This window comes from Rosa rugosa, chromosome 2 (assembly GCF_958449725.1).
Source record: "Rosa rugosa chromosome 2, drRosRugo1.1, whole genome shotgun sequence".
Taxonomy (NCBI): domain Eukaryota; kingdom Viridiplantae; phylum Streptophyta; class Magnoliopsida; order Rosales; family Rosaceae; genus Rosa; species Rosa rugosa.
In genome coordinates this window covers 19956631-19982952 of record NC_084821.1, presented here as the reverse complement: position 1 = coordinate 19982952, position 26322 = coordinate 19956631, and the positions used below count along the sequence as shown (strand labels likewise).

Sequence of the window (26322 nt, the reverse complement as noted above, 5' to 3'; positions counted from 1 at the left end):
ATATAAGAAGGTTTGTTAACCAAAATAGACAAAATGTACGAGAATGACCATGAAATATTAAAATATTTTATTACTCATAAAATGGATAGGAAAAATATAATTAAATTACAAAATAAACAGAAAATAGAAAAAATAAAAAAATGGTGAAAGTGAGAAACAGATAAAGTTCGTGGACAAAACTACCGACTACTTATATATATAAAAATAAAAAATAAAAAATTTCAACTTCCTATTTAAATAAAATATATCAATTTTCACACAAAAAGTGTGCAGTACGAAGCTTATCTAATGTTATTATTTAAGAGAAAGAATTTTGAAAACTATTCCGAAACCCATATTCTTTCTCACCCTCCTTTTCTCCCGCATAATTGTCTCACCACGTGCAAAGAAACAAAGAAAATTTATGATGCATGCTATATAATTTTGCCTCAGGCTGCTAGTTGTCCTTGAGTCAAATAATGACCTCTACTTATAAATGAGAGATCTATATAGTTAGAGCAAGTCCACCGGTCTTGCTTTGCTCGGGCTCCAGCAAGGAAAACTGATGTGGTGACCGGCCACAAGGAATTTTGGCCTTCCACCGGTGAAAGCTTGCCCAGCCAATTGTTGGCTTTTCTTGACTGAGGCAAAAAAAAAAGGCAATAGCTTGACTAAAAGCTTGACCCAGCATGCCCGGCTGCCACCTCAGGAAAGCATGCAAGTTGGCTGACGTCAGTGACAGAAAAGCAGAGAGAGACGCGGAGGGCTTTGCGCGTGGAGGAGACGCACGAATGAGAGAGCAGCAGCTGCATTTGCTGACCGGCTGTGTTGGAAGCTGCAGAGAGGACGCGTGGAAGAAGCCGTGGGATGAATAGTAACGATGAAAGCAACGGTCAATTAATCTCAGCCCTTAGTTTCAATTAAGAAGGGAATCCCAATTAAACAGTGAAAATGATGAACAGTCTTGACCGGTTAAGAAAAAAAAAGGTGGAAACCCATGTCTAGTTGTAGTGAATAGTAACTTAACTGGTCGAATTCTTGACTTCTCGACTTTGCCTTTTCTTGACTACGGGTGAACTTGCTCTTATAGCCATCTGAATAGTATCTAAATGAGAAATGTACCTCCATTTTCATTTATCTACTATGTTTGGATAGACCAAAGAAAATTATGTGAGTGAGGTGGTTTGATTTCAGTCTAGTGGCGGTGTACCTGTCACTAGTGACTGCAATTTCCATTTTCGTGCTTGACCTAGATAGATGGTAATAATTACTGATTACAATTTTCATATCTTCATGATAAACAATGTCTAGTTATTTATCAGCTAGTATTGCCAACGGGCAACAGAGAGTACTAGCTATAGTGGACAAACAGTCCATCGTATAGTGCATACAAATTTCAAAACTTGTACACAATTTAGTCAAGGTCTGTCACTGTTACTTATCGATTTGAAGATATATCTAAATGCAGCTTAATCCAATAGAACTTTAATAATCATATGGCTGGGTTGCTGGCTCGATCCGATCTAAACTTTCAGGATTCAGACCACGTACCACAAAAAAGCCTCTCAACAATGTTGGTAACTTGGTTTGGCAGCCTCTATCATAGGCTCTGCAATTGTAGCAAAAGTATGACATAGTAACTCTGTCCATAGATTGTTCTAATAATTAGAACGGCGTTTAATCTTAATCTCTTTTCTAATCTTTGTGTGTTACAACAAGAGGTTGATCTGGGAGAAGTGTGGTAGGAGGAATATCAGTATTAGTCTTTTGGTAGGGTGCAGTACTCCCGTGATGAAATAGACGACCTGAACAGGATAGAGGTTTCGAATAGAGTGACCAATCAATTTTAGGTGCTATTTCAACCAATCAATTAGCTTGAGGTGCGAAAATTACCTGCAAGGCGCACATCAAGATGTCTCCATTGACCATTGTTAGTGAACACGTACAAAGACACGAGTTATAAACATTAAGCAAGTTCACCCGTTGGGTCACCTACTATTCACTGAAAGAATGAAAAGAAAGAAGAAACCTATTTGCTTAACTACCCAGCAAGCCATATCATAGCCTTAACAGTTCTGCAATTTATTTACCAATTATTCATGTACAACTTGGAAACAAAGAGAGAAGGAAAATGTCCTGATTGCTAACTTACCATGGAGATCCTTGTGTAGATCGAAGATGATGTATCAGATGTTCATCTAACAACTCTTTTAACACGCATGAAGTAGATGTAAACAAGTATAACTACGATAGTCAGAAGCAGCAGCAACTCCACTAACGATGGCTGCAACTTTGTATTTCGGTTTCTTATCACCAGCTTCTTGCACAGGTGGGAATGTTGGAAGTTGGAACACTGTTGTCGCCATCAACTATGTCTGCTACCCTTCTGTTTCTTGGTTTATGGAGCTTCTTTTGTACATCAATTGAAGACTGCGTGACGTAAAGTTTTGGAGCAAACAGTGCTAAGTTGAATCTGTTAGGCCGCAGGGAACTTGAGAATGTTGCAACAAAATATACAGACAATCATGTAACATCATAAACACATTCAAACATGTCATTTACATATCAATGAGCATACACCAGAACATATCAGATACACATTGATATAAGCATGATAAAGAGACTTGGAAGACCAACCTTTCTCAGTTGTTTCGAGAGCCATCTGGAAATGAGCAGAGTGTAGCTGGAAATGATGGCAGAAGCTGGAATGAGGAACTCAATAAAAGCCTTTTGTGAAGCACTCAATATGTGGAAAGCTAGATGGTGTTGCTGCTGTATTTTCAGCGTGTATTGAGTGAACACACGAACTCCTATTTATACAGAGAAGCGACTCACTCTAAGCTCAGTCCCATCAAAGGCTTAGAGTTTCAATCCAACTCTACTGCATGTACTTATCTTCATTTATCTTGTTATACAAGATAAATGCATAAGCCTCTTGTATCTATCTATTAGATAGATATCACCAAGTTTAAATTTATTATTTATCTCATGTTATTTATCCTGCTTTTAATTAACAGTTGTTATGCTTTGTTCTCAATCCACTCTAACATTCTCCCACTTGGACTGGGAATAGTTTCTATAACAAGAAGTCATAATGTCTCAGGTATAATAATATTTTATATTTATTAGATGTTAGGCGGTAGAATTAAAACAAAACACCACAGAACCCTCTTCTACTTTTTATCTCTCTCTCTTTCTTTTCTAGCCGTCTTCTTCGACTCATCAGTTCATCCTCATCGGAGAACCATCTTTTTAATTTCTTCAGTTCTTTTCTCTTCCTCCTCTTCCATCAAGTGCTTTCATCGCCCTCATTTTTCTTGTCTTTCATTCATCTTCTTCCATTTTCTCCAGTTATCCATTATCTCATTCATCTGTATCATCAAATCCACATCATTAGATCTACATAACCTCCTTCATCACATCTGCATTCGACTCAAATCAGGCTATTTTCTCCGACTTCTCGCTGACATCTTTAAACCGAAACTCCAACCGAAGCAAGCCGAAATCTCGGTATATCGATCTCTCAGTAACCGAAGGTGGCGGTACGGTTGCGGTTTCAGATTTTGGAAAACCGACCAACGTCGGTTGGTAGCTGGTTGAAGGATTTGTTGGTCAGTTTTCAACCGAATCCAGCACAAGCTATTTGGTTTTGCGATTTTGCCAACTGTGGGTCGTATAATATATATGATGAATTCCAGCGCTTTGAAGCATTGGTGAAATGGATTAGGGGTTTGACCGGCAACCTCTCCTGAATTTTTACTATCACATGTTTGGGTAAGTAACCTACCATTTTCAATTGATTAAATTAATTATTGTAGCTATTTTTAATTGAGCTTTTTACCAATAACTACAAATAATCACATATATTTACCAAGAGCAGGCTCCGTGTTCCGGAAGCCCGTGCGGCCAAAAATACTAGCGGGCTGTTAGCCCATTGAAACCTGATGAGAGAAAGAGTACTCAAAGTTTAAAGAAATTACAGAACATGCCATTAACACCAATATTATCCATTTCTCCCAAAATCAAAATCCTCTTTAGATCTGAGAAGCTCACTGACGAAGCTAAGCGGTGAAGTGCCCCGAGAAGTGACACAGCAAAGCTAGGAGGAGAAGCGAGGCAGCGAAGCAAGACAGTGAATCTAGGCGGCGAAGTGATCGGAGAAGCGAGGGGGAGAAGCGACGCGGTGAAGCTAGGCAAATAAGCGAGGCAGCGAAGAGATCAGAGAAGCTAGACGGAGAAGATATTTTTTGGTCTTGGCCTACAAATCTACTGACAAGGAATGCGACGAAGCTAGGGTTTGTTCTCAGCTTGCAAATCCACCAAAAAGCGAGGTCAGTATCAATTAAGATGAGTCGCTAGGCAGCGAAACTTGATGTTATGTGACTGATGATGAATTGTATGAGCTTATTGAGAGTCAGCACTCAGCACCATTAAAATGCTTGCAATATGTGCAATATATGATTATTAAGAGTCAGTAGCATTAAAATGATGCAATATGTGAGATTTATGATTTTATGAACCCTCTAAAGATCATTACTTTAGTTTCTGCGGGTCAGTAGCTTTATTTTCTGAGATTTGCTTGTTCTGATGGAAAATGATGAGTTTTGTGACTCAATAGTACAAAATGAATTGTATGAGCTTTATGTTCTGAGGGTTAGTAGCCTTAGTTTCTGAGATTTGCTTGTTCTAATGGAAAATGATGAGTTTTGTGACTCAATAGTACAAAATGAATTGTATGAGCTTTAGTTTCTGAGGGTCAGTAGCCTTAGTTTCTAAGATTTGCTTGTTTTGATGGAAAATAATGAGTTTTGTGACTCAATAGTACAAAATGAATTGTATGAGCTTTAGTTTCTGAGGGTCAGTAGCCTTAGTTTCTAAGATTTGCTTGTTCTGATGGAAAATAATGAGTTTTGTGACTCAATAGTACAAAATGAATTGTATGAGTTTTAGTTTCTGAGGGTCAGTAGCTTTAGTTTCTAAGATTTGCTTGTTCTGATGGAAAATGATGAGTTTTGTGACTCAATAGTACAAAATGAATTGTATGAGCTTTAGTTTCTGAGGGTCAGCAGCCTTAGATTCATGATTTTCACTAACACTATGTTTGTTGTCCTCAAACTTGTGTTAGAAGAATAGCTATTGATCATGGTTTTCATAATTGAGTGTTTTGAATTGGCATGATGATGTTGCTGGAGCTTAGTAGAATAGAGAGGCTAATTATTCTATTTTTTTGTGATCTTCATAATTGACATGCTCTGTTGGAGAATGTTGTTGTAAGTCAATGGTGTTGCTTAGATAGGTCTTAAAATGTTTGGATACATAATGGTGCCGAATTATATCGAGTTTATGTTCCATAATGATTACTTTATGCAATGATGACATATGTGTCTTTCTGTATGTGATGGTTGATTAAGAGGTTTGAGATTGTGAATGGTGTAACTGAAGTTAGAAAACCATGTGTATTGCTATTGAGGGTCAGTAACCCTATGTGTATTGCAACCTCATTTGATGTTTATTTATGAGGATCAATAGGTTCAACTTTATGAGTGCATTAGCTTGATTGCATAAGGTATTAAACTCAATTCTATTATCGGTTCAGTTGAGCTTGCATTTTTAGACAGGTTTCTTAGCTTTACTTTATGGGAAGGTCATTGCAATTATGTCTACCTATAGGCCCTGTGGATATTTGACCTTATTATTGCAGTTAGTATTGCTCTATGGATATTTTCTTAATCAAATTGAGGGTCAGTAAAGTATTAAGGGTCAATACACTACTGAGGGTCAACAAACTACTGAGGGTTAGTACTCATATATTTGTATTTCTCATATTACATAGATTAATCGCAATGGCAAAAGAGGATGGTTGCTGCAATAGACCAAGAGGACGTACCGATTGGAACAAAGAAGATATAGGGAAAGCTAAAGAAAATGCCGTTTTGGGAATATACATTATGCTCTATTAGATGAGTGTTTAAAGTTATGTGACTTTAGGTTGACTATTGTTAATCATGATCAAATTTTGAGCTTGTATATCCCATTTTTCTATTTACTTCTAATATCAGTTTTCTCAGCTCAAACGGGAAACACTTAGTTATTGATGATCAATCTCTATTTCATGTCATAATGGGTGGGAAGAGATTGATTTATGGGATAGAGAAAACTAGGCTTACCGACACATTCAACAAATTGAATATATGTAGATGCAGAATGACTTATTAGCCAACAAATTGAACTCTAGAGAGAAACAATACAATCAAAGAAAAGAACAAAGATAAGAATGAAGTATTCTTCAGAATGATATTGAAGGTCAGTAGCGTTAAATCACACTAACTCTGCAAAGGTCAGTTTGGTAATTTACACGTTAACATAAACCAATTTAAAATAGAAGAAAAATGTCGCCTGGCTTGGCCTTTGCGCATGGACCTGCTACAGTACCGCAAGGATATGAAAAAAAACAGGTCTGCGCATGAAAAAAGTTGGGTTGAGTTTGTAGTTTATGATAATTTGCTATTTTTAATTCTACAGACAAATAACACCGGCCGGTTATTTAGAACAGAGGGTAATTAGGTCACAGTTTTCTTCCAAGAGTTCATATAAATTCATGAACCTTAATTCAATTTTTAATTTAGCCTCAATTGATCCTATATGAACACAATTCTTGGATAAAAATTATGACGTGTACACATATGTACAATAAATGCCTAAAGTGTGGGTTAGAGATTATATATCTTTGATAAATCATTGATTCGATTACTTGAAAACCTTCAACAAAGTTCGACATCGACATGCTTTTGTCTTCATCTTGGCTTTCTGTAGCTACCTTGGAGATCTCCATTCTCACAAAGTATCAATATAGTTGTAAAATCGAGTTTTGTTTGTGCGTCTACTACAAGAGGTGTTGGCTAAATTTATAGATAGGGGGCTAGTGGTAAACAATGGGTTAAGATAGTAACCGGTTTTTGGCCAAACAATGGGCTAATATTGTACGTGAATTTTCAGATATTTTGAATACCTAGATGTGGTCGTCGTCTTTTTAATTTTTAATTTTATTTTTTATTTATTATTTGCTTGTTTGGTATGTCAATTAAGAGGTTTCGTATTTTACCTAACTTTGCTTATTAATTATAATCACTTTATATGGTGCCTGAAAAATGATAGTCAATAAAAGAATAAATGTCAGAAAACTATAATAATTATTTTCCTCGTAAGTGCTAAAATCTTGTAAAATATTTTATAACTGTGTTTTTAATCACAATTTTTAAATATTTTTGGTGCCTTACATGAGTAGTTGGTTTCTTCCTTAGTAGCATGAGCTATGAGAGCCATGGTTGACCACCTTCTCTACTAATTGAGAAATATGGTGCTCTCAGTAATAATGTTCTAAAAACTATTAGGTGGTTGGCGGGTGGTGGAGAGGAGTCTAACGTCTAGGCACTTAGGTAAGACATGGGAGAGCCTAGGCAAATTCTATTTCATTTTAATTTTATTATATAACATATAATAAGTACCTAATTAAAAGAAATATATACTTAATAGTATAATTGATTGAAAATATGAGCACAAAAGTTAAGTATATAATGAGTACTTACAAATAAAAAGTCATTTTAAAAACCTAATATGCCTAGGTGCTATTTTTAAAAAGTCATTTGAGTACAATATTGATTATATTGTTTTTCTATAACCATATGCCTTAGCGGGTCAAGATTGTACTGTTTTGAGAAATTAGGGAAGCTGCAATTTCATTCACTTGAACAAGGAGAGAAATGACGCAGTATGCATGTACCCGTCTTCAAAAACTCTGGGACGAGGCTCCATCCTTGGAGTTCGATTTATCTTGGTTAGAACTTAGAACCAATTGTGAACTCTTGCGTAGCGCTGGACTCAAGTAATTTTGGTGTAGATAATATTAGCTTAAATATGGAGACCTAAACGAAACGTAATTAAGGACACTACATTGCCAACTGATAACGCTAGCAATTGAACTAATTCAAGTTGATAAAGGGCTTGTTGCTTCGAAGTTATCACTTTTAAAGGCCACTAAGAGCAAGTTCACCCGTAGTCAAGAAATGTCAAGGTCGAAAAGTCAAGAATTCGACCAGTCAAGTTACTGTTTACTGCAACTGGATATGGGTTAGCACCCGTTTTTTTCTTGACCGGTCAACACTGTTTACTTTTACTGTTCATTTCGGCAGATTAATTCAGTGTTCTTTTTTACTGTTCATCTTCTCCCTCATGTTCTTTTTTACTGTTCACCTTTCTCCCTCCTGTTTCGACCCGCCTGTTTCTCCCTCCTCCGGCGTCCTCCGTCCAGGGACCCGGCTCCCCCGAGGTCGCCTCACCTCGTCCGGCCACTTTGTGGAGTCAGCCTGCCCAGACGCTGCCCCCAGGCCGAGATCGAAGCAACCCCAGGTGGAGCAAATCGTCCTCCGGCGACTGGGCTTCATTTTCTGCTTGCTGTGGCGCCACGCGTCAGCTTCTCCTGCTTCAATCTCTTCATCAGCGCGTCTGTTTCTCTTCTCTCTCCGCAGACGTCACCCATGTTTGGATTATTGCAGAGTTGGCACATGCCTTAGCTGGGCAAGGAAAATGTCATCCTCTTGCCTTTTTTCTTGACCGAAGTCAAGAAAGTTCATCCTTTGCCCGGTCAAGCTTCTGTTGGTGGAAGAGAGTTTTTTTTCTTGCCCGGTCACCAGCTCACCAAATCCATGCTTTACCCGGTCAAAGAGGAACCGGTGGACTTGCTCTAAGAGCATGTTCAGCTGTTTGGTGGTGACCGGCCTCCACCTAAGATTGGTGAGGTGGTGACCATGAATTCCCAAAAACAAGCTTCCACTTGCCCAACCTTGACCAGCCAAACCAAGGCTTTTTGTGACCCAGGCCAAGAAAAATGCCAAGCCCGTGACAAATTCCTTGACCCAACGTTGCCGGCTGCCAGCTCGGCCCAAAACCGATCTTGGGTGACGTCAGCGACTGTTGTGGAGAGAGAGACATGACGTCGAACCCGAAACAAACCCAGAAACTCCAATCATAAGAACTTAATCCAATTCGAAAACTAATTACACAATGGGTAGAGCATGCCGAGAGGATGAGTTTTCATACCACATGCAACCAATCGGTGGCCGGAGTTTCCTGAATTCGCTAAAACCCGCCGAAAAACCTTAGAGTTTTCAGCGTTCGATTCTTCCTCCACGGTGAACGATTGGTCAAGCTGTGACCGGTGGCGTGTTGGCAACTTCCAGATGAACAAGTTAATGCCAGTTCACTGTCATACAGTGGCCGGACGACGATAATAAGGTTGGATCCTCAAATCGGGTCGTCGGGTCTGTCTTTCGATTCAAGAGAGATTGAACCTTCTGGGACGATCTGATTCGTCTGATTCTTCCAAGGTTATATATAGTCTAAAATTCAGAATTAATTGACGGCCAGGATGAAGCGGTGCAAGTTTGCGCGGCCTAGATCTCAGCATTTATTTTCTTTTCTTTTTCCATAATGTTTCAATATTTCATAAACTTCCGAAATTCGTAAAAATTAACTCGGGTATCCGAAAAATTCCCCAAAAATTTTCACTAACTCATCATGTGTCTTGTACTTTATTTTCACACTCTTAAATAAAGGATTTCACCTTATGAAAAATTATGAAAAATAATCTTGAGTACCTTTATTAATTATCGATAAAGAAAATAAAAACGAGGAAATTATATCAATTCAAAACATTTATTGTCCCACAATAGCTGTCTATTGCCTCCCAATAAACCTTTAACAGACCTCTATTGCCCCCCCCCCCCCCCCCCCGATAAAACTTTTTGTGTTTTCTTTTTCCTTTCCTTCTGCCCTCGTTTTACCAACAAAAAAAAAAAAAATTCTGCCCTCATTTTAGCAGAAAAAAAAAATTGATTTGGGCACCCAAAAAATGATCTGGGCACCCACGTCCTCTTCTCCCTTCTTTCCGGTTGCAACCAGGGACCTGTCCCTGTGATCGAGTTCGGCTCCAACCTCCGCTGTTGAAAACAAACACTGTGCGCTCCAACTCCTCCAAATCAGACTCCTATACATTCATTCCATCACAAATCAAATTCAATCAAAATTATACAAGCCTAGAAACTCAAACAAATTTTTGAAAGATTAAGATAGAATCCTTACAAGCTTTTGATGCTGAGTCTCTTCGCCGCAACCGAAGATGAAGTGGAAGGAGAGTGAGGGAACGGTGAAGCTGGCGACGAAGCGGTTGATGCCGAAGCATTGGTCCGAGTCGAGTCTCCGCCACAACCAGAGAAAAGCTCCGTCGAGTACGACGCTAGCTAGGAAGAAAGCTCTGAAACTCTTGGTCCGGGCAGTGCCAGCGTCATGCTGGGGAGGGAGAGAGAGAGAGAGAGAGAGAGAGAGAGATCCAATCTGGTCTAAAGGATGAGAGAGAGAGTGCAGATCGTGGAGCGAGAAGAGAGAGAAAGAGAGAGACATGGTAAGTATAATTAATTAATTAAGTCAAGGGCAAAACTGTCAATTTACATTAAACATGGTAAGTGGGAATAAAAATTTGTTGTTCAGGTAAGTGAGATAATTTTTACTTATTTTGGTGCTTTGGGTCAAGGACCCTATTATAATATCACAACGCATGACCGATGAATCATTTTTATTTTGTACCTTAGATAACATGATAACTATATTTCATCTATAAAGCTTATGAGACAAACGGGGTTTGATGAGAACTGCAAGTGGAATAGCCTTGATGTTGGTGAGCCCAAAACTCTCGGTCATATCAATTGGTGCATTATCAGAAAAAGTTGAAACTTGGAACGCATGTAGGAAGTTGGCCAATGTAAATTGCACCATTTGAATACCAAAAGGTAGTCCAGGGCATGCTCTTCTTCCACTTCCAAATAGAATTAACTCAAAGTGTTAACCCACATCCTTATGGGTGGTTTGAAATCTCTCCAGCTTGAACCCTAATGGGTCATCCGGCCACATTTTTGGGTCGGTTTGAATCTTCCATAGGTTTGTGAACAACCATGTACCCTTTGGGACATAGTAGCCACCTATGGTGCAGTCCTTGTTGAATTCATGTGGTGCTGATAATGGTGCCGCTGGGTATAACCGAAGCGTCTCTTTCACTATAGCTTGGATATAGACTAGCTTGCTCACATCTGACTCCCCAAAGAGGTGGTCGGAGATCTCATTGGTCGCCGGAAATGTTTATTGCCCCCAATAGAAGTGTATTGCTCTACAATAGAAGTCTATTTCCCACCAATAGAGGGGCAATAGACGTCTATTGTTCAGGGGGCCCAAATTTGAAGACCCTTTTGAGGAAGAGAGAAATGCACCCATTTGAGATAGTGTAAGAATGGGATTTGGTAAAGAGGACTGGTGGGTAGTCCCGGTTTAGGTAGCATGGAATTTGGGTGGAGATGAAGAACTGGGAATGGAGAGGTGGTGTGGAATTTCTCCACCATCCCAGAAGACACCACCAATTGAAACTCTATGAATTGTGGGTATCTATTTTGGGTTTAAATGTAGAGAAAATCTCGGGCGAGTATTTGGGATCTAGAAAACGGCACTCGAGCGATGATTGGAGACGGAGAATTGAGATGCTCCGAGCATCATCAAAATATGTACAGACGGAGAGAGAGTTAGTTAGTTAGTTGGGTTTCAATCAGATACCTCAATTCATTTTTTCATTTCATCTTAAAACATGATCAAACTTGGTAAATAAAAATCTTCCATCTTGGTAAAAAAATGAAACCCATAAAATGAAAAATCTTCCATCATCATCTTCTTCTTCTTCTTCCAAGCTTAGCACATATCCTTTTTATTATTATTTTTTTTTATCTATCTCTGAAGAGACAAATTTGCCGTTACAAATTTTACGAAAATCACACTGACTAACGGTGGATGTAATGACATGCACTAATTTTAGGTCGGGATTACAATTTCATGTACCGTTTTGATTTTTTTGAAAGATAATGTATCAAACTTCAGAGTGGACCATTTGTCAGGGACTGTTCATAAAATTTTCCCCACTTATAATGTGTATCTTATATTTTCTTCTCTAAATTCTCGGTTGAGCTTGGGCCCACCCTAAATAGAGCTGGATCCACACATGAACCCAAGGTATTTGATTGTATAGACTAATGGACTTTACCATTTCTAGTCAAGGGTGTATGTGATCAGGAGAGGATCCTCTCCTGAGCTCCTTATCTAGCTGAGCTTCCTGAACTTTTCATCATAAACTACCACGTGTCTAAAAACACATCTAATGGTTGAAATGAGACCAACACATTTCCATTGCTTATCTTCTTCTTCCACCTGTTCTCTCTCTCTCTCTCTCTCTCTCTCTCTTCCATCTCAATCTTCTTATTTTTCCAATTCTAGTTCCTTAGTTTCCACATCACCAAGACCATTACTCTGATTCTTGTTACCCCCAATATCCAATTCTTCCAATTTCTTGAAACTTCAGTGCACAATGGTCTCTTCTTCGACATACTTATCTTTCTCTACAACTTTCAATACATTCAAATTCAACTCAACAGAGTTTGTTTCATAGGACTCAATAGAGTTTAGATTTTCCAATCACCACGGGCACACATAAAAAAATTTAGATTTTCTTTTACCCAAAAATAATTGAATTTCAGAGTTTGCTTTCCATCCCCAAATGATGTAATTGAGGAAGAAGGATGTCTGACATTTCAAAACCTTGATCCTAAACTAATTCAATTCATCAAATCATCCAGTTACCAAAAAGAATAAATTATCCACTATTTGAAGAATTGCTCAAAGGTCAAGAAAACCCAGAACTCGTTGATGCCCAGAAAGCTTTCATTCTTTGTTCTTCTGATTTGATGTTTAATTGTTGTTTAATAGTCAAAAGGGGTTGTAAATTCATAGCCTACTCATCTCGAAAAGCAAAGGATGATGAAATTGAAGCACAAGAAAGTCCATTCCATTAGAGAGGGGGAGAGAGATCTGCCAAAAAAGAAAAAAGAGCATCTATTGTGATGGAGGATGAGAGACCTGCGATTGCTTCTTAAAACCTCTCTGAAGCGAGTTTCGATTTGGCAGCTAATTTTTCTTGTGGCGGCACAAGGCGATGTAGAGGGCGGTGTTTGTGAAGAGAATCAGGGGAGATCAAAGCAGCTGGAAGGAGTTCTAGAGAAAAGATGAGAGAGTCTTGACTTTTTTAGCCCGAGGATTTAAAAAACAATAAAGATAGTGTGAGAGTCAATGTGAGCCATTAGATGTAATTATATACATGTGTCACTTTGTGGTAGAAAGCTTAATTAGGAAGCTCAGCTAGATAAGAAGCTCAGGAGAGGATCATCTCCCGTATGTGATATGTCTGTGAAGCCCTAATAATGTTGGGAGAGGATCCTCTCCTGAGCCATTCCCCTCCTAACTTGTCTAAGTTTTTCATTAGATTTTGACACGTGGCCAAAATGAGTCTAATGGTCTACAACAATTTAATTTTTCTTTTTCTATTTTTTTTTCTATTCCCCTATTCTTCCCTTCATTCACGCCTGAAGTGCCTCTCTCTCTCTCCCCAATTCGTCTTCTTCTTCTTCTTCTTCTTCTTCCTTTAGCAATACCCATTCATCTCAAACCCAGATTCCTCATTTTCTTCACCTCTTAATCTATCAGCACGAACCCATCATGGAAACCAAAGGATGATGGAATTGAAGATTTTATTGAGTCATTCAAGTTGAGAAAGAGTATTGACTATTATCTGTAAGAAACCGAAACGTTTTGGAGCTGAAGATGTGGTCTTTAAGAAAAAGAAGCAAACTTTGGGAGAAATTTTTGTTGCTGGGTAATTGCATTCATTGTGAATATATCTTTTATTATAACTTACTGATCAACTAAAAGTATAGATCTAATTCAGTAATTCATGTATTAGGCAATGGAATATTAGAGAGAAGAAACATAAATCGAAATCAACAATTGAATCCCAACCCCAAATTCTACCCATCAATTGAATGATTTGAATCCGAACCCCAACTTCAACTCATCCATTGAATCTCAGTCCCAGAGTGCACATGAAAGATTGCTGGACCTTAAATTGAAGGGAAAGAAGAGGGAGAAGAGGAAGAAGAAAGAACTGTTTAGAGCGGGAGGTGATAGCTTAGATGTGGCAAAATAGAGATTTAAAAGAGAGAGAGGTTTTGTCATAAGAAGATTTCATCTGTTAAGGAGTGAAGAAGAACAGAAGAGAGAGAAAGTGAAGGAAAAGAGGAACGTGGAGTGAACTAGTGAAGGAAAGGAAAAACAGAAGAGAGAGAAAGGAAAGAATAAAGTGACGGAAGGAAAAGAAGAATTATAGACTGTTAGATTTGATAAATCCACGTGTCGTAATATGCTTCAAAGCTTAGGAAGCTCAGGTGATTAAATTGCTTAGGAGAGGATCCTAACTCGTGTCTTTGTACGTGTTCACTAACAATGGTCAATGGAGACATCTTGTTGTGCGCCTGCAAGCAAAACAATACCAAGACAGAGATTATTTGGCGATTACCTTGCAGGTAATTTTCGCACCTCAAGCTAATTGATTGGTGGAAATAGCACCTAAAATTGATCTTGGTCAGTCTATTCGAAACCTCCTCATTCAGGTCCTCTATTTCACCCCTGGAGGAATGCATAATCCTACCAAAAGACTAATACTGATATTCCTCCTACCACACTTCTCCTAGATCCACCTCTTGTTGTAACTTGTAACACACAAAGATCAGAACAGAGATTAAGATTAAACGCTATTTTAATTATTACAACACTCTATGAACAGAGTTACTATGTGATACTGTTGCGACAATTGCAGAGCCTCTGAACAGAGGCTGCCAAACCTAGTTCCCAACATTGTTGAGTGGCTTTTTTTGGGTGGCCTGAATCCTGAAGGTCAAGATCGGATCGATTGGACCGGCAACCCAGCCATATGATTATTAAATTTCATTGAATAATACAATAATGGATTGAACTGGATTTGAGACATATCTTCAAATCGATCAGGAACGTGACAGACCTTGACTAAATTGTGGTACAAGTTTTGAAATTTGTCATTTCATGTATGCACTGTTCGATGGACTATTAGTCCACTATAGCCAGCACTCCCTGTTGGCAATACTAGCTGACAAATAACTAGACATTGTTTATCATATAAAAATGGAAATTGCAGTCACTTGTGGCAGGTAAAACTGCCTCTAGACTGAAATCGAACCATGCGGTGTGATTTTCTTTGGTCTATCCAAATCTAGTAGATAAATGAAAATGGAGGTAAATTTCTCATTCAGATGGTTATGATAGTTTTGTTTAGCGATATAGATATCTTATTTATAAGTGGAGGTCATTATTTGACAGGACAGTTAGCAGCCTGAGGCATAATTATAATTATATAGCATGCATCATATATTTTCATTGTTTCTTTGCACGTGGTGAGACAATTATGCAGGAAAAAAACAAAGGTTTAAGAATAGGAGAAATGTTCATACACCCAAAATCCACTAAAATACTTTTCATATACCCCACCAACTAGGGGTGGGTTCGCGAAACTGAAAACCGAAAAAAACAGAGTCGAAAGCCGAACTAAAGTAAAAAGAAAACCACATCGAAATGGAAAATACGGTTTGGTTCGGTTCGGTTTTCGGTTTTTAGGGGTCAAAAACCGCTCAAAACCGAACCGAACCGAAATAAGCAAAAACGACGTCGTTTTGGTTATAATTCTGAAACCCTAATGGCCGCCGTATAAATACTCACTCAATCCTTCATTCCCTCGGTCAAGTCTTCAGTCTGTCTCTCCCGAGAACTTCTCTTTAGCTCGGGTCTCTTCACTTCTTCAGCCTCTTTCTTTCTCACATGGCTGGCACACCGATCAGATCTCTCGCACACCGATCAACATCTCATTCTTGTTGTTCTCTCTTCCATCGTTCTCTTTACCGTTCTAAGCAGCCATGGCCACCGCTGCGTTGCTCAGATCTCTACGACGTCATGACCTCGCTTCAGCCCCTCTGTTCCTACTGCTTGCCGAAGTACCGATCTGTACGTCTTACTCCTTATCTCATATTCTTTCCATCTTTTCATCTTTTCAATCTCGGTTCTGATCATTCAATGTTTAGATCTGCTTTGGGTTTATTCGTCACTGATTGTTTTTGTATGTTTGATGTGATTAGAGGAAATGAAATCGATGGGTGATGTCATGGTATTTGAGTTACGAAGCCTGGGACCTTGCACAATGTTCAGTGGCTCTGCAGGTTTGATTTTATTTTCTGTGATGAGTGTTCATTTATGTTGATTAACAGATCCACAGTTTAGTATACTGAATCTGATAATTTTGGGGTTTTTCTTCTGTGACTCTGAGCTTATGTTCAAAATGATTCATTTTCTTTTGTTTTATATTTAGGTCTTGATGCCCAGTACTCCAGTAGAATATATCTACTCCATTACCATCATTCCATCACCTATTGACTAGTTGTATCAATAGGACCCACCCCCCAATAGAACTTTTGGTTGGTAATACAAGATGACAAACTAAACCGCATTTTATCATATATGGCTCCATTACCATCATTCCATCACCTATTGACTAGTTGTATCAACAGGACCCACCCCCCCCCCCCCCCCAATAGAACTTTTGGTTGGTAATGCAAGATGACAAACTAAACCGCCTTTTATCATATATGGCTCCATTACCATCATTCCATCACCTATTGACTAGTTGTATCTAAACTTGGCACGCAAATAAAAATTCAAAATTGAGTTGTGGCCATGTGAGAGTTTATGTGCCACAAGTAAATGCATCAAGCCAACTCAAATGCATGATTTTTGAAGTCAGTGTGAATCAAAGAGAAGGTTGTTTTGTCTCGTTACATGAGTGTGTCTCATTTTGTAAATAGGGATCTTGACTTGACTAAAAAACAATCATATTAAATGTGTAAATCAAACTATAAGCTGAAAATTACTTTCCTCAGTGCTTAATTATATATCTTACTAGTGCTATAAATGTGGGTTTGTGAAGGAGCAAAGTCAAGTCACAAAACCAAAGCTGCCCATATCTTTCCGCCTAAGCTAGCTTGCAATGGATTTTCTCATTCCCTATCTCACGAGCCCTATCACGGTTGGATTGCTTGCAATAATAACCGCTTCCTATTGTTTAATCTCAAGGAGTTGGAGAGCTTCCAAGGGCAAAACAGCTCCTGAAGCCAAGGGTGCATGGCCTCTATTTGGTCACCTTCCCTTGTTAGGACGGTCGGCCAAGCCTCTTCACATGGCCTTGGGAGCCATGGCTAACGAGTACGGACCCCTTTTCACCGTCCGGCTTGGGGTGCATCAATCGTTGGTGGTGAGTAGTAGTGAGATGGCTAAGGAGTGCTTTACGATCAACGACATGTGCTTGTCCTCCCGCCCGAAAATGGCAGTTACAGAGCACATCGGCTATAACTACGCAATGTTTGGGCTCGCACCCTACGGGCCATACTGGCGTGAAATGCGTAAGATTACCACTTTAGAGTTGCTCTCCAACCGCCGGCTCGAGCTGCTCAAACACATTCGAGTCTCGGAGGTGACCACCTTTTTGAAACAAATGTACAAAACTTGGAGTAGTAGAGCAAATGTAAACAAGGGCTCGGACAGTGACCAAGTGTTGGTGGAGTTAAAACAATGGTTCGGCGACCTCTCTCTAAACGTGATTCTCAGGATGGTGGCTGGAAAGCGTTACTCTGTTGCTATCAACGAAGAAGAGAAGAACGAAGCACGTCGAGTTCAGAAGGCAGTGAAGGAGTTCTTTGACTTTATTGGGATGTTTTTGGTGGGCGATGTGATTCCTTATCTTCGGTGGTTGGATTTAGGTGGACATGAGAAAGCCATGAAGAAAACAGGAAAAAAATTGGACGCCATTGTTGGAAAATGGGTGGAAGAGCATAAGCAAAAGAGAGCACTAGAAAGCAATGCGGCTCATAATTGTAAAGGGGAGCAAGACTTCATAGACACCATGATATCGGTACTTGAGGGTGCCGACCTCGGCGATTTTGATGCGGATACCGTCAACAAAGCTACAACCTTGGTACTTACTTCTGTATAGCTATGCACACAAATTTTAACATTTTTAATTGCTACTTTTCTTTGTAACCTCTTGGTGTTCTTCTCAGAATATGATTGCAGGAGGCAGCGATACCACCATGGTAACTTTAACATGGGCAATAGCATTGCTGTTAAACAATCGTGACAAGTTGAAAAGAGCCCAAGATGAACTAGACACCGAGATAGGAAGAGAGAGATTTGTGAGTGAGTCAGATATGAGCAAGCTAGTCTATATCCAAGCCATAGTGAAAGAGACGCTTCGGTTATACCCTGCAGCACCATTATCAGCACCACATGAATTCAACAAGGATTGCACTATAGGTGGCTACTTTGTCCCAAAGGGTACACGATTGATCACAAACCTATGGAAGATCCAAACCGACCCAAAAATGTGGCCGGATGACCCGTTAGGGTTCAAGCCAGAGAGATTTCTAACCACCCATAAGGATGTTGATGTTAAGGGTCAACACTTTGAGTTCATTCCATTTGGAAGTGGAAGAAGAGCATGCCCTGGACTATCTTTCGGCATTCAAATGGTGCAATTTACATTGGTCAGCTTCCTACATGCGTTCCAAGTTTCAACTCTTCCCGATAATGCACCAATTGATATGACTGAGAGTCTTGGGCTCACTAACGTTAAGGCTACTCCACTTGAAGTTCTCATCAAACCTCGTTTGTCTCATAAACTTTATGAATGAAAAATAGTTACTATGTTATCTAATTACTAAATAAAAATGATCAATCCATCGGTCATGGCTTGTGTAGAAGGTTGTCTTGTTTATATTATAGTTGTTCTGTGAAATAGAAATAATAGATGTGTTATTGAGTTTCTGCCATGCCCACGGTGCTACTACTGATCTCACTCCATCAAAAATATATAGTTAGTCTTGTTATAAACTAGAGAATAAGAGATACAGAATAGAGAGACAGAATATATGAGGAGGTAAAAGTGTGTGTTTCATTGTCATTAACCGAATTCATCCCAAGAGGATTACTCCTCACTCAGATTCGTTTTGAGGAGATTTCTCCTTATTGTGATTCCCCTCGAGGAGATTTCTTCACCCAAATATCTTATTGTTGATTTCTCTCTGAGGTCTTGTGTACGTTCATCCATAACTTCTACATTGAAGTCATTTTCCAGCTATTTTGATCATCCATAACTTCTACATAGAATTGTAGCTGACACATGAGGCTAAGATATCATGCGACTTCTAATTATGACTCAAATGCATACCTTCCCATTTGAAACAAAGTAGACTACATATAGGAAACTTGAGATTTCTACAAATCTGTAGACTACATTCAGGGTATCAAGCTAGAAATCGATTGGCTATGTTGGAACAGTTTATATCACTTTATCAACACATAATCATTCCGGCTCTAAATAGTCTTCCTTTCAATAGGCTCACCATCTACAAACTGATATGGTCCTAATAATATATATTGATCTTTCTTCTATCTAGCACAGCTGCAAGAAGTGTAGTATATTGAAATAAATTGTTGCCATGCTATTTTTTTTTTTTTTTTCTGAAATCAAATATCTTCCTGAGATACGTAGATGAACATGCAATGTTAAATCCCGGCCGCACATAACATGAACAGTCTTGGTAGTGTTGAACTCTGTAGGAGACTCTCAAGTGCCAAAATCACATAGCATCGGAAGACACCAACTGTAGACAATTGATCCTTAACTTGATCTTCTGCAGATACTTTGATTACTTTCAACATTATGAAGTCTTTTTGAATCCCTCTAAGAGTGGTCATGAGCTGCATATTTTTCGGTAGTTGGTAACTTGGTATCATTCAACTCGATCTACAGTGATTATAAGTCATGACAATTAATTCAAGAACAGAGTTAAAAGACTCAGCCTGATAGTATTATTGTTGGTACTCCGATGAGGAAGCTAGCTATCATATTGATTGACATGTTCTTCCATATCCGGGGATGTTAATTATTTTCAGAGTAGAGAAACTGACAAGAAAGAATTTTCAAATTGAAGCACTTGATGCGTATGCGCAGAGTTTTCTGATAGTAGTTGCTCATGGCTAGTTTGACTATCAACTAGTTCCATATATATATTGCAAAACCTCTAGCCTGTTAAATTCACAATTTAGCTACTAGATAGACCAACCTACAACTGAGAATTTTGATCAAAGGTATACAACCCGATGCTCATTCTTTGAGTTATTCTTTGATCAAGGAACACAGTTGGCACCAACTATCAAGTGCATTCCATTCCACATACTAGTGATATTTCAGTTGATGAAGTAAGTATACTTGTGCAGCCATCATCCTCATCCTCATCCTCCTTGGTAATATTACCGGAGCATCAAATCAATCAAAATCAATCAAAATCAAAATCAAAATGATATTTCAGTTGATGAAGTAAGTATACTTGTGCAGCCATCATCCTCATCCTCATCCTCCTTGGTAATATTACCGGAGCATCAAATCAATCAAAATCAATCAAAATCAAAATCAAAATGATATTTCAGTTGATGAAGTAAGTATACTTGTGCAGCCATCATCCTCATCCTCATCCTCCTTGGTAATATTACCGGAGCAAATCAATCAAAATCAAAATCAAAATCAATCAAAGTCCCCTTCCTCCTTGCACTCCTTGTTCTTCACCACCGCACCTAATTCGCATCAAATCAATCAAAATCAAATTCCAAATACCCCCAAAAACTCTGAAAAATTAACAAAAAGATCCAAAATTTACATGCAATCATATCAACCCTAAAAAAATCAACAGATCGATTCCATACCAGAAGATGACATTTAAGTTTGGATCGAGTATATGTTTGCTGGGTTTGAATGGTGCTTGCAGCTTAGAAGTTTGCTGGGTGTATTTTACTTAAGGGTAAATTTGGAAAATTAAACATAATATTCTAGGGCTGGGTATATTAAGATATTTGCTGGGTACATTTAGAAACACCCATAAATTAAGGGATTAGTTAGCTTTGAAATATATCTTCAAATCGACTAGAATGAAGCTCTATGCATGTAGAGTGGAACATAAATTTGTCATTGTACAATATATAGATCACTCAACCTTGACTAAATGGTGTAGAAATTGAATTTGGACAATGCATATAAAAACACCGTTTGACTACCAATAAGACTCTCTGTTGATAATAGTAGATGACAAGGTAAACAATAGTTTATCATCTATGGCACCATCACCATCCCCAATAATTCACCATTCGTATCCAAAATCAGCACGTAAATGAAAATTCTAGATAGTTTAGATTTGGCCATTTAGGACTGTACAGTGCATGCATCAAGCAGCCAACTCAAATGCATGATTTCTTGAAGTGATCGAATGTGTATGAAAGACAAGACTATTTTGTCTCGTGAAATTAGTACGTCTCATTTTGTAAATAGAAATGTTGACTTATTGACTGAAAGACAATCATATTAAATGTGTAAATCAAACTGTATGATGAAAATTACTCCGCGATTGATAAGAAACCAGTCCTCAGTGGTTATCCATATATCTTACTAGTGCTATAAATGTGGGTTTGTGAAGGAGCAAAGTCATACAAAACCAAATCTGCCCATATCTTTCCACCCTAGTTAGCTAACGATCCATAAATAAGTTGCAATGGATTTTCTCATTCCTTATCTGAAGAATCCTATCACGGTTGGATTGCTTGCAATAATAACCATTTCCTTTTGTTTAATCTCAAGGAGTTGGAGAGCTTCCGAGGGCAAAAGAGCTCCTGAAGCGAAGGGTGCATGGCCTTTATTTGGTCACCTTCCCTTATTAGGAAGGTCGACCAAGCCTCTTCACATAGCCTTGGGAGCCATGGCTGACAAATACGGACCCCTTTTCACCGTCCGGCTCGGGGTGCATGAATGTTTGGTGGTGAGTAGTAGTGAGATGGCTAAAGAGTGCTTCACCATCAAAGACACATGCTTGTCCTCTCGACCGAAAATGGCCGTTGTAGAACACATTGGCTATAACTACGCAATGTTTGGGTTTGCACCCTACGGACCATACTGGAGAGAAATGCGTAAGATTACCACTTTAGAGTTGCTTTCCAAGCGCCGGCTCGAGCTGCTCAAACACATTCGAGGCTCGGAAGTGAGCACCTTTTTGAAAGAAATGTACAGAATTTGGAGCAGTAGATCAAATGAAAAAAAAGGCTCAAACAGTGACCAAGTGTTGGTGGAGTTAAAACAATGGTTCGGGGACCTCACTCTAAACGTGATTCTCAGGATGGTGGCTGGAAAACGTTACTCTGTTGCTACCGACAAGGAAGAGAAGAATGAAGCACGTCAAGTCCAGAAGGCAGTGAGGGAGTTCTTTAACTTTGTGGGGATGTTATTGGTTGGCGATGTGATTCCTCATCTTCGGTGGTTGGATTTAGGAGGACATGAGAAAGCAATGAAGAAAACCGCAAAAGAATTGGACGCCATTGTTGGAAAATGGGTGGAAGAGCATAAGAAAAAGAGAGCACTAGAAGGCGATGATGCTTATAATTGTAAAGGGGAGAAAGACTTCATAGACATCATGATTTCAATACTTGAAGGTGCAGAGCTCGGCGGTTTTGATGCAGATACCATCAACAAAGCCACAAGCTTGGTACATATTTCTATGAAGCTATATATGCACTCAAATTTGAATATTTTTATATACATCTTTTATATATAAATACTTTGTGTTTTTCTCAGAATATGATTGCAGGAGGCAGCGATACCACCATGGTCACTTTGACATGGGCAATAGCATTACTATTAAACAACCGTGAAAAGTTGAAAAGAGCCCAAGATGAACTAGACACCGAGATAGGAAGAGAGAGATTTGTGAGTGAGTCGGATATGAGCAAGCTAGTTTATATCCAAGCCATAGTGAAAGAGACGCTTCGGTTATACCCGGCAGCACCGTTATCGGGACCACATGAATTCAACCAGGACAGCACTATTGGTGGCTACTATGTCCCAAAAGGTACGCGGTTGATCACAAACCTATGGAAGATCCAAACCGACCCAAAAATGTGGCCGGATGACCCATTAGGGTTCATGCCAGAGAGATTTCTAACCACCCATAAAGACGTCGATGTTAGGGGTCAACATTTTGAGTTAATTCCGTTTGGAAGTGGAAGAAGAGTGTGCCCTGGACTAGATTTCGGCATTCAAATGGTGCAATTTACATTGGCCAGCTTCTTACAAGCGTTCCAAGTTTCGACTCTCTCTAATAATGCACCAATTGATATGACCGAGAGTTTTGGGCTCACAAATGTCAAAGCTACTCCACTTGAAGTTCTCATCAAACCTCGTTTATCTCATAAACTTTATGGGTAAAAAAATTGTTTACTATATAATCCAAGTTACAAAATAAAAATGATCCATCAATCAACATGGGTTGTGATATTATAATATGTGGTAGAAGGTTGTCTTGTTTATATTATAACTTTTAAGAAAAATAGAAAATAATAGATGTGTCACTGAGTTACTCCACCATGTACATGCTAGTGCTGATGTCAGTCCATCAAAAATATATAGTTAGTCAACAATTTTATTATTAATATTTTGAGTGAGACATTTCAGCACTCCATCAAAAATATATAGTTAGTCAACAATTTTATTATTAATATTTTGAGTGAGACATTTTTTTGTTATAGTTACTCGAACTGGAAAATTGAGATTTGTGTTTCTACAATAATTAATTGCAGGATAAAAAGCAGTTCTTATAAAATGATGAAGAGATTATGTGCAAATGTGCGACCAAAATACAAATAATAAAGTGGAGCCAATTAGAACTTTGAAGTTAAGCTTGTATGGGTGAGAGTGGAGGGTGGAATGGGGATAAAAAAAAAAAAAAATTAAAACTTTGTAGAATAAAAAGCACCACACAAAATATGCAATCCTAATTTTGAGGCAACAGTATTATCTTCCAACTATCACAACATTCTCAATCAGGCCAAGAATATTGAGAGACTTTATGGGGTGCCTCTCATTATAGTTCCGGCAAGAGGGATCCTCAAACGTTCGATCTGCTCTTTTAATTATGAACCACTTAAACTAAATATGGATCTTGGCGTTGTAATTATAGAAGGATCCAAACAATATTGATAAAGGAAAATATGCAAAACAGCATAACGTACTACCATTTGTACAAATCTTGCTTGTAGTTCAGGTGACACGGTACAGAGGCTGGGAATGTCAAGTGTGATGAGGTAGCCAAACATAGTCAAAAAATATGACTTTTGAATAAAAATTGTTACGTCCCGAACCTTAGTTTACCCGTTTACTGGTCATTTGGAAGGTAAACGGATAAAATCTTTACTTTTCACTTGCATTTTGATCATTTAGTGGCTCTGAAAGTTGATTTTTTGTTCGGCTAAGTTCTTTAGGAAACTTCCTTCATGAAAGTTGTAGAGGACGTTAAACCGAGTTCATGGACACGTGGCACACTAAAATCGGAGTTGTAACAAAGAAGTTATAAGGGTTTCAAGTCAGTAGCAGTTTTGTAATTATGTTGAATTCGTGTCTATAAATAGCAAGCTGACTTTCCATTTCCGGAAAGTTCCGAAAATTTCCAAATTTTTTCCTCTCTCACCGACGTAACTTCCCTGCTTCACCGCCGCTTCGTCCGGCCACCTATGGCCATGAAATTGGTATCAATCTCTTCGTCTTGAAACAAGGTTTCCATCCATATATGCTTTGCATCCTATCATTCAGCACAGATGACAAATTGAAGCCAAGAAGGTGACTGTAGTAGATTGGATTTTTGGGGCTATTTTCTGATTTCCAGCCAAACCATCTAGAATTTGGAGAAATCCCAAGGTATATATAAAGTTGTTCCTTACCTCATGGGCTTTCTTTTGAGTATAATATTACATATAGATTTGAAGATTTTGGAAGTTGGAATTCCGGCCACCTTAAGCCTCCGCCGCCTCCAACGCCCTTTCATAACCAATTTTATCCTTTTTAAGCTTTATCATACTTCCTAGGATGGGTTAATATTAGCCCAATTAAAGTTGTGGCATTTTGGATGAGAAATTGGGGTTTGGTGTTGAGAATAAATTGAGAAAACTGTGAATTGGAAGTGTTGGAGTTAAATGGAAGCTAGTGGAAGAAAGTTAAGATGAATAATTGTTGACAGAAAAGTTTGGGTTGAATCCGAGAAGAAAATGAGATGTTGATTTAAGAGGAGTTGATTTTAGAATCATATTTAATTTGTCGAATTATTGTTTACAGATTATAATTGCATAGGACGACGTACCGAGCTACTGCTTGACGAAGAAACTCATATGTGTGGTCGCCTAAATAGTACTGTGAGTGGACTTTTGATTTTAATTGATGCATGCAAATTAATTTCCAAATTATTGATTTTATTAAATATCAAATTATTTATCGAGCATATTAATAATTTGAATTATAAATTAATATATGGATTGGACTTTCGGATTGAAGTTTATTATGCTCGATTTTAGACTTGTGATTTATGTTAAAAATATTGACAAATTAATTCTGAGGTGATTTCCAGAATTTATCATTTATATTTTAATTATCAATTTTCGAGATTTTAGATGGATATTTGGAAATGGGATTTCAGAAGGGATTATGTTTATTTATTATTTTCCGCTTAATTATTGTTGAATTCAAGAATATTTTGGCGTGCGAGGCCACGTCATCGGAAAATAAATTTGTATTTTTTTTTCTCTCATGAGATTTTGAGGAAGCCTTACTAGTTTTCGATTTTCGTATAATTTTAACTCACCATACATGGGTCGTTTTATTTATTTTATTGCTAGCTAGCCTGTTAGTACTCATCCCCGCTTACTATGTGTTTGCAGCTGAGTTGAGCAAGAACCTGGGAGGTTCAAGAGTCTAGGAGACTCCGACTCGAGCCTAGGAGGCTCCTTTATTCGTATGGTGAATTTGCTTTTGGTCAGCGAGGCTGGCATGTTTTCTTGAGCTTCGAGCTTAAATAAATATATTGTTATTTGACTAGCGAGGCTAGTCCGATTTCTTCTAACCAACGAGGCTGGTGTGTTTTCACGAACTTTCATGTGGCGAGAAATATATTTTATAAATATTGCATGCATCGAGATTTTGGAAATAATGCATTTGTGGGAAAGTATCAAAACTTACTTAACTTAAATTATCTCGATTAATTATTTTTGTCCACTCACTCTAACGTGTTTTTCAATTACTTTTCCCTGGGCCCTTCGGTTTCAAATGCCCAGTTTGCAGGTGGGATTAGTTGAGGTCGGACGTATATGGAGTTGAGGCGTAGTTGTTACTGCTTCCGAATTGTAGGATCTATTGATCCTTTATCCTCT

The 26322-nt window shown here is 38.4% G+C and overlaps 2 protein-coding genes and 1 long non-coding RNA gene across 3 annotated transcripts; all 3 read left to right on the top strand.

The window, feature by feature from the left end:
• Nucleotides 1–15711: 15711 nt before the first annotated feature.
• Nucleotides 15712–16392, top strand: LOC133729157 (uncharacterized). The gene is made up of 3 exons (XR_009856252.1): nt 15712–15987; nt 16119–16199; nt 16349–16392. It is a non-coding gene; the product is annotated as an uncharacterized LOC133729157 (long non-coding RNA).
• A 555-nt stretch (nt 16393–16947) lies between these two features.
• Nucleotides 16948–18860, top strand: LOC133731848 (cytochrome P450 CYP82D47-like). Its single transcript, XM_062159279.1, has 2 exons — nt 16948–18007; nt 18093–18860. The coding sequence occupies exons 1-2, from the start codon at nt 17024–17026 to the stop codon at nt 18720–18722; spliced, it is 1614 nt and encodes a 537-aa protein (XP_062015263.1). The 5' UTR covers nt 16948–17023; the 3' UTR covers nt 18723–18860.
• A 2625-nt stretch (nt 18861–21485) lies between these two features.
• On the top strand, nt 21486–23575 carry LOC133732313 (cytochrome P450 CYP82D47-like). The gene is made up of 2 exons (XM_062159840.1): nt 21486–22616; nt 22706–23575. Exons 1-2 carry the CDS (start codon nt 21633–21635, stop codon nt 23333–23335), a joined length of 1614 nt encoding a protein of 537 aa, XP_062015824.1. The 5' UTR covers nt 21486–21632; the 3' UTR covers nt 23336–23575.
• The last annotated feature ends 2747 nt before the right edge of the window (nt 23576–26322 follow it).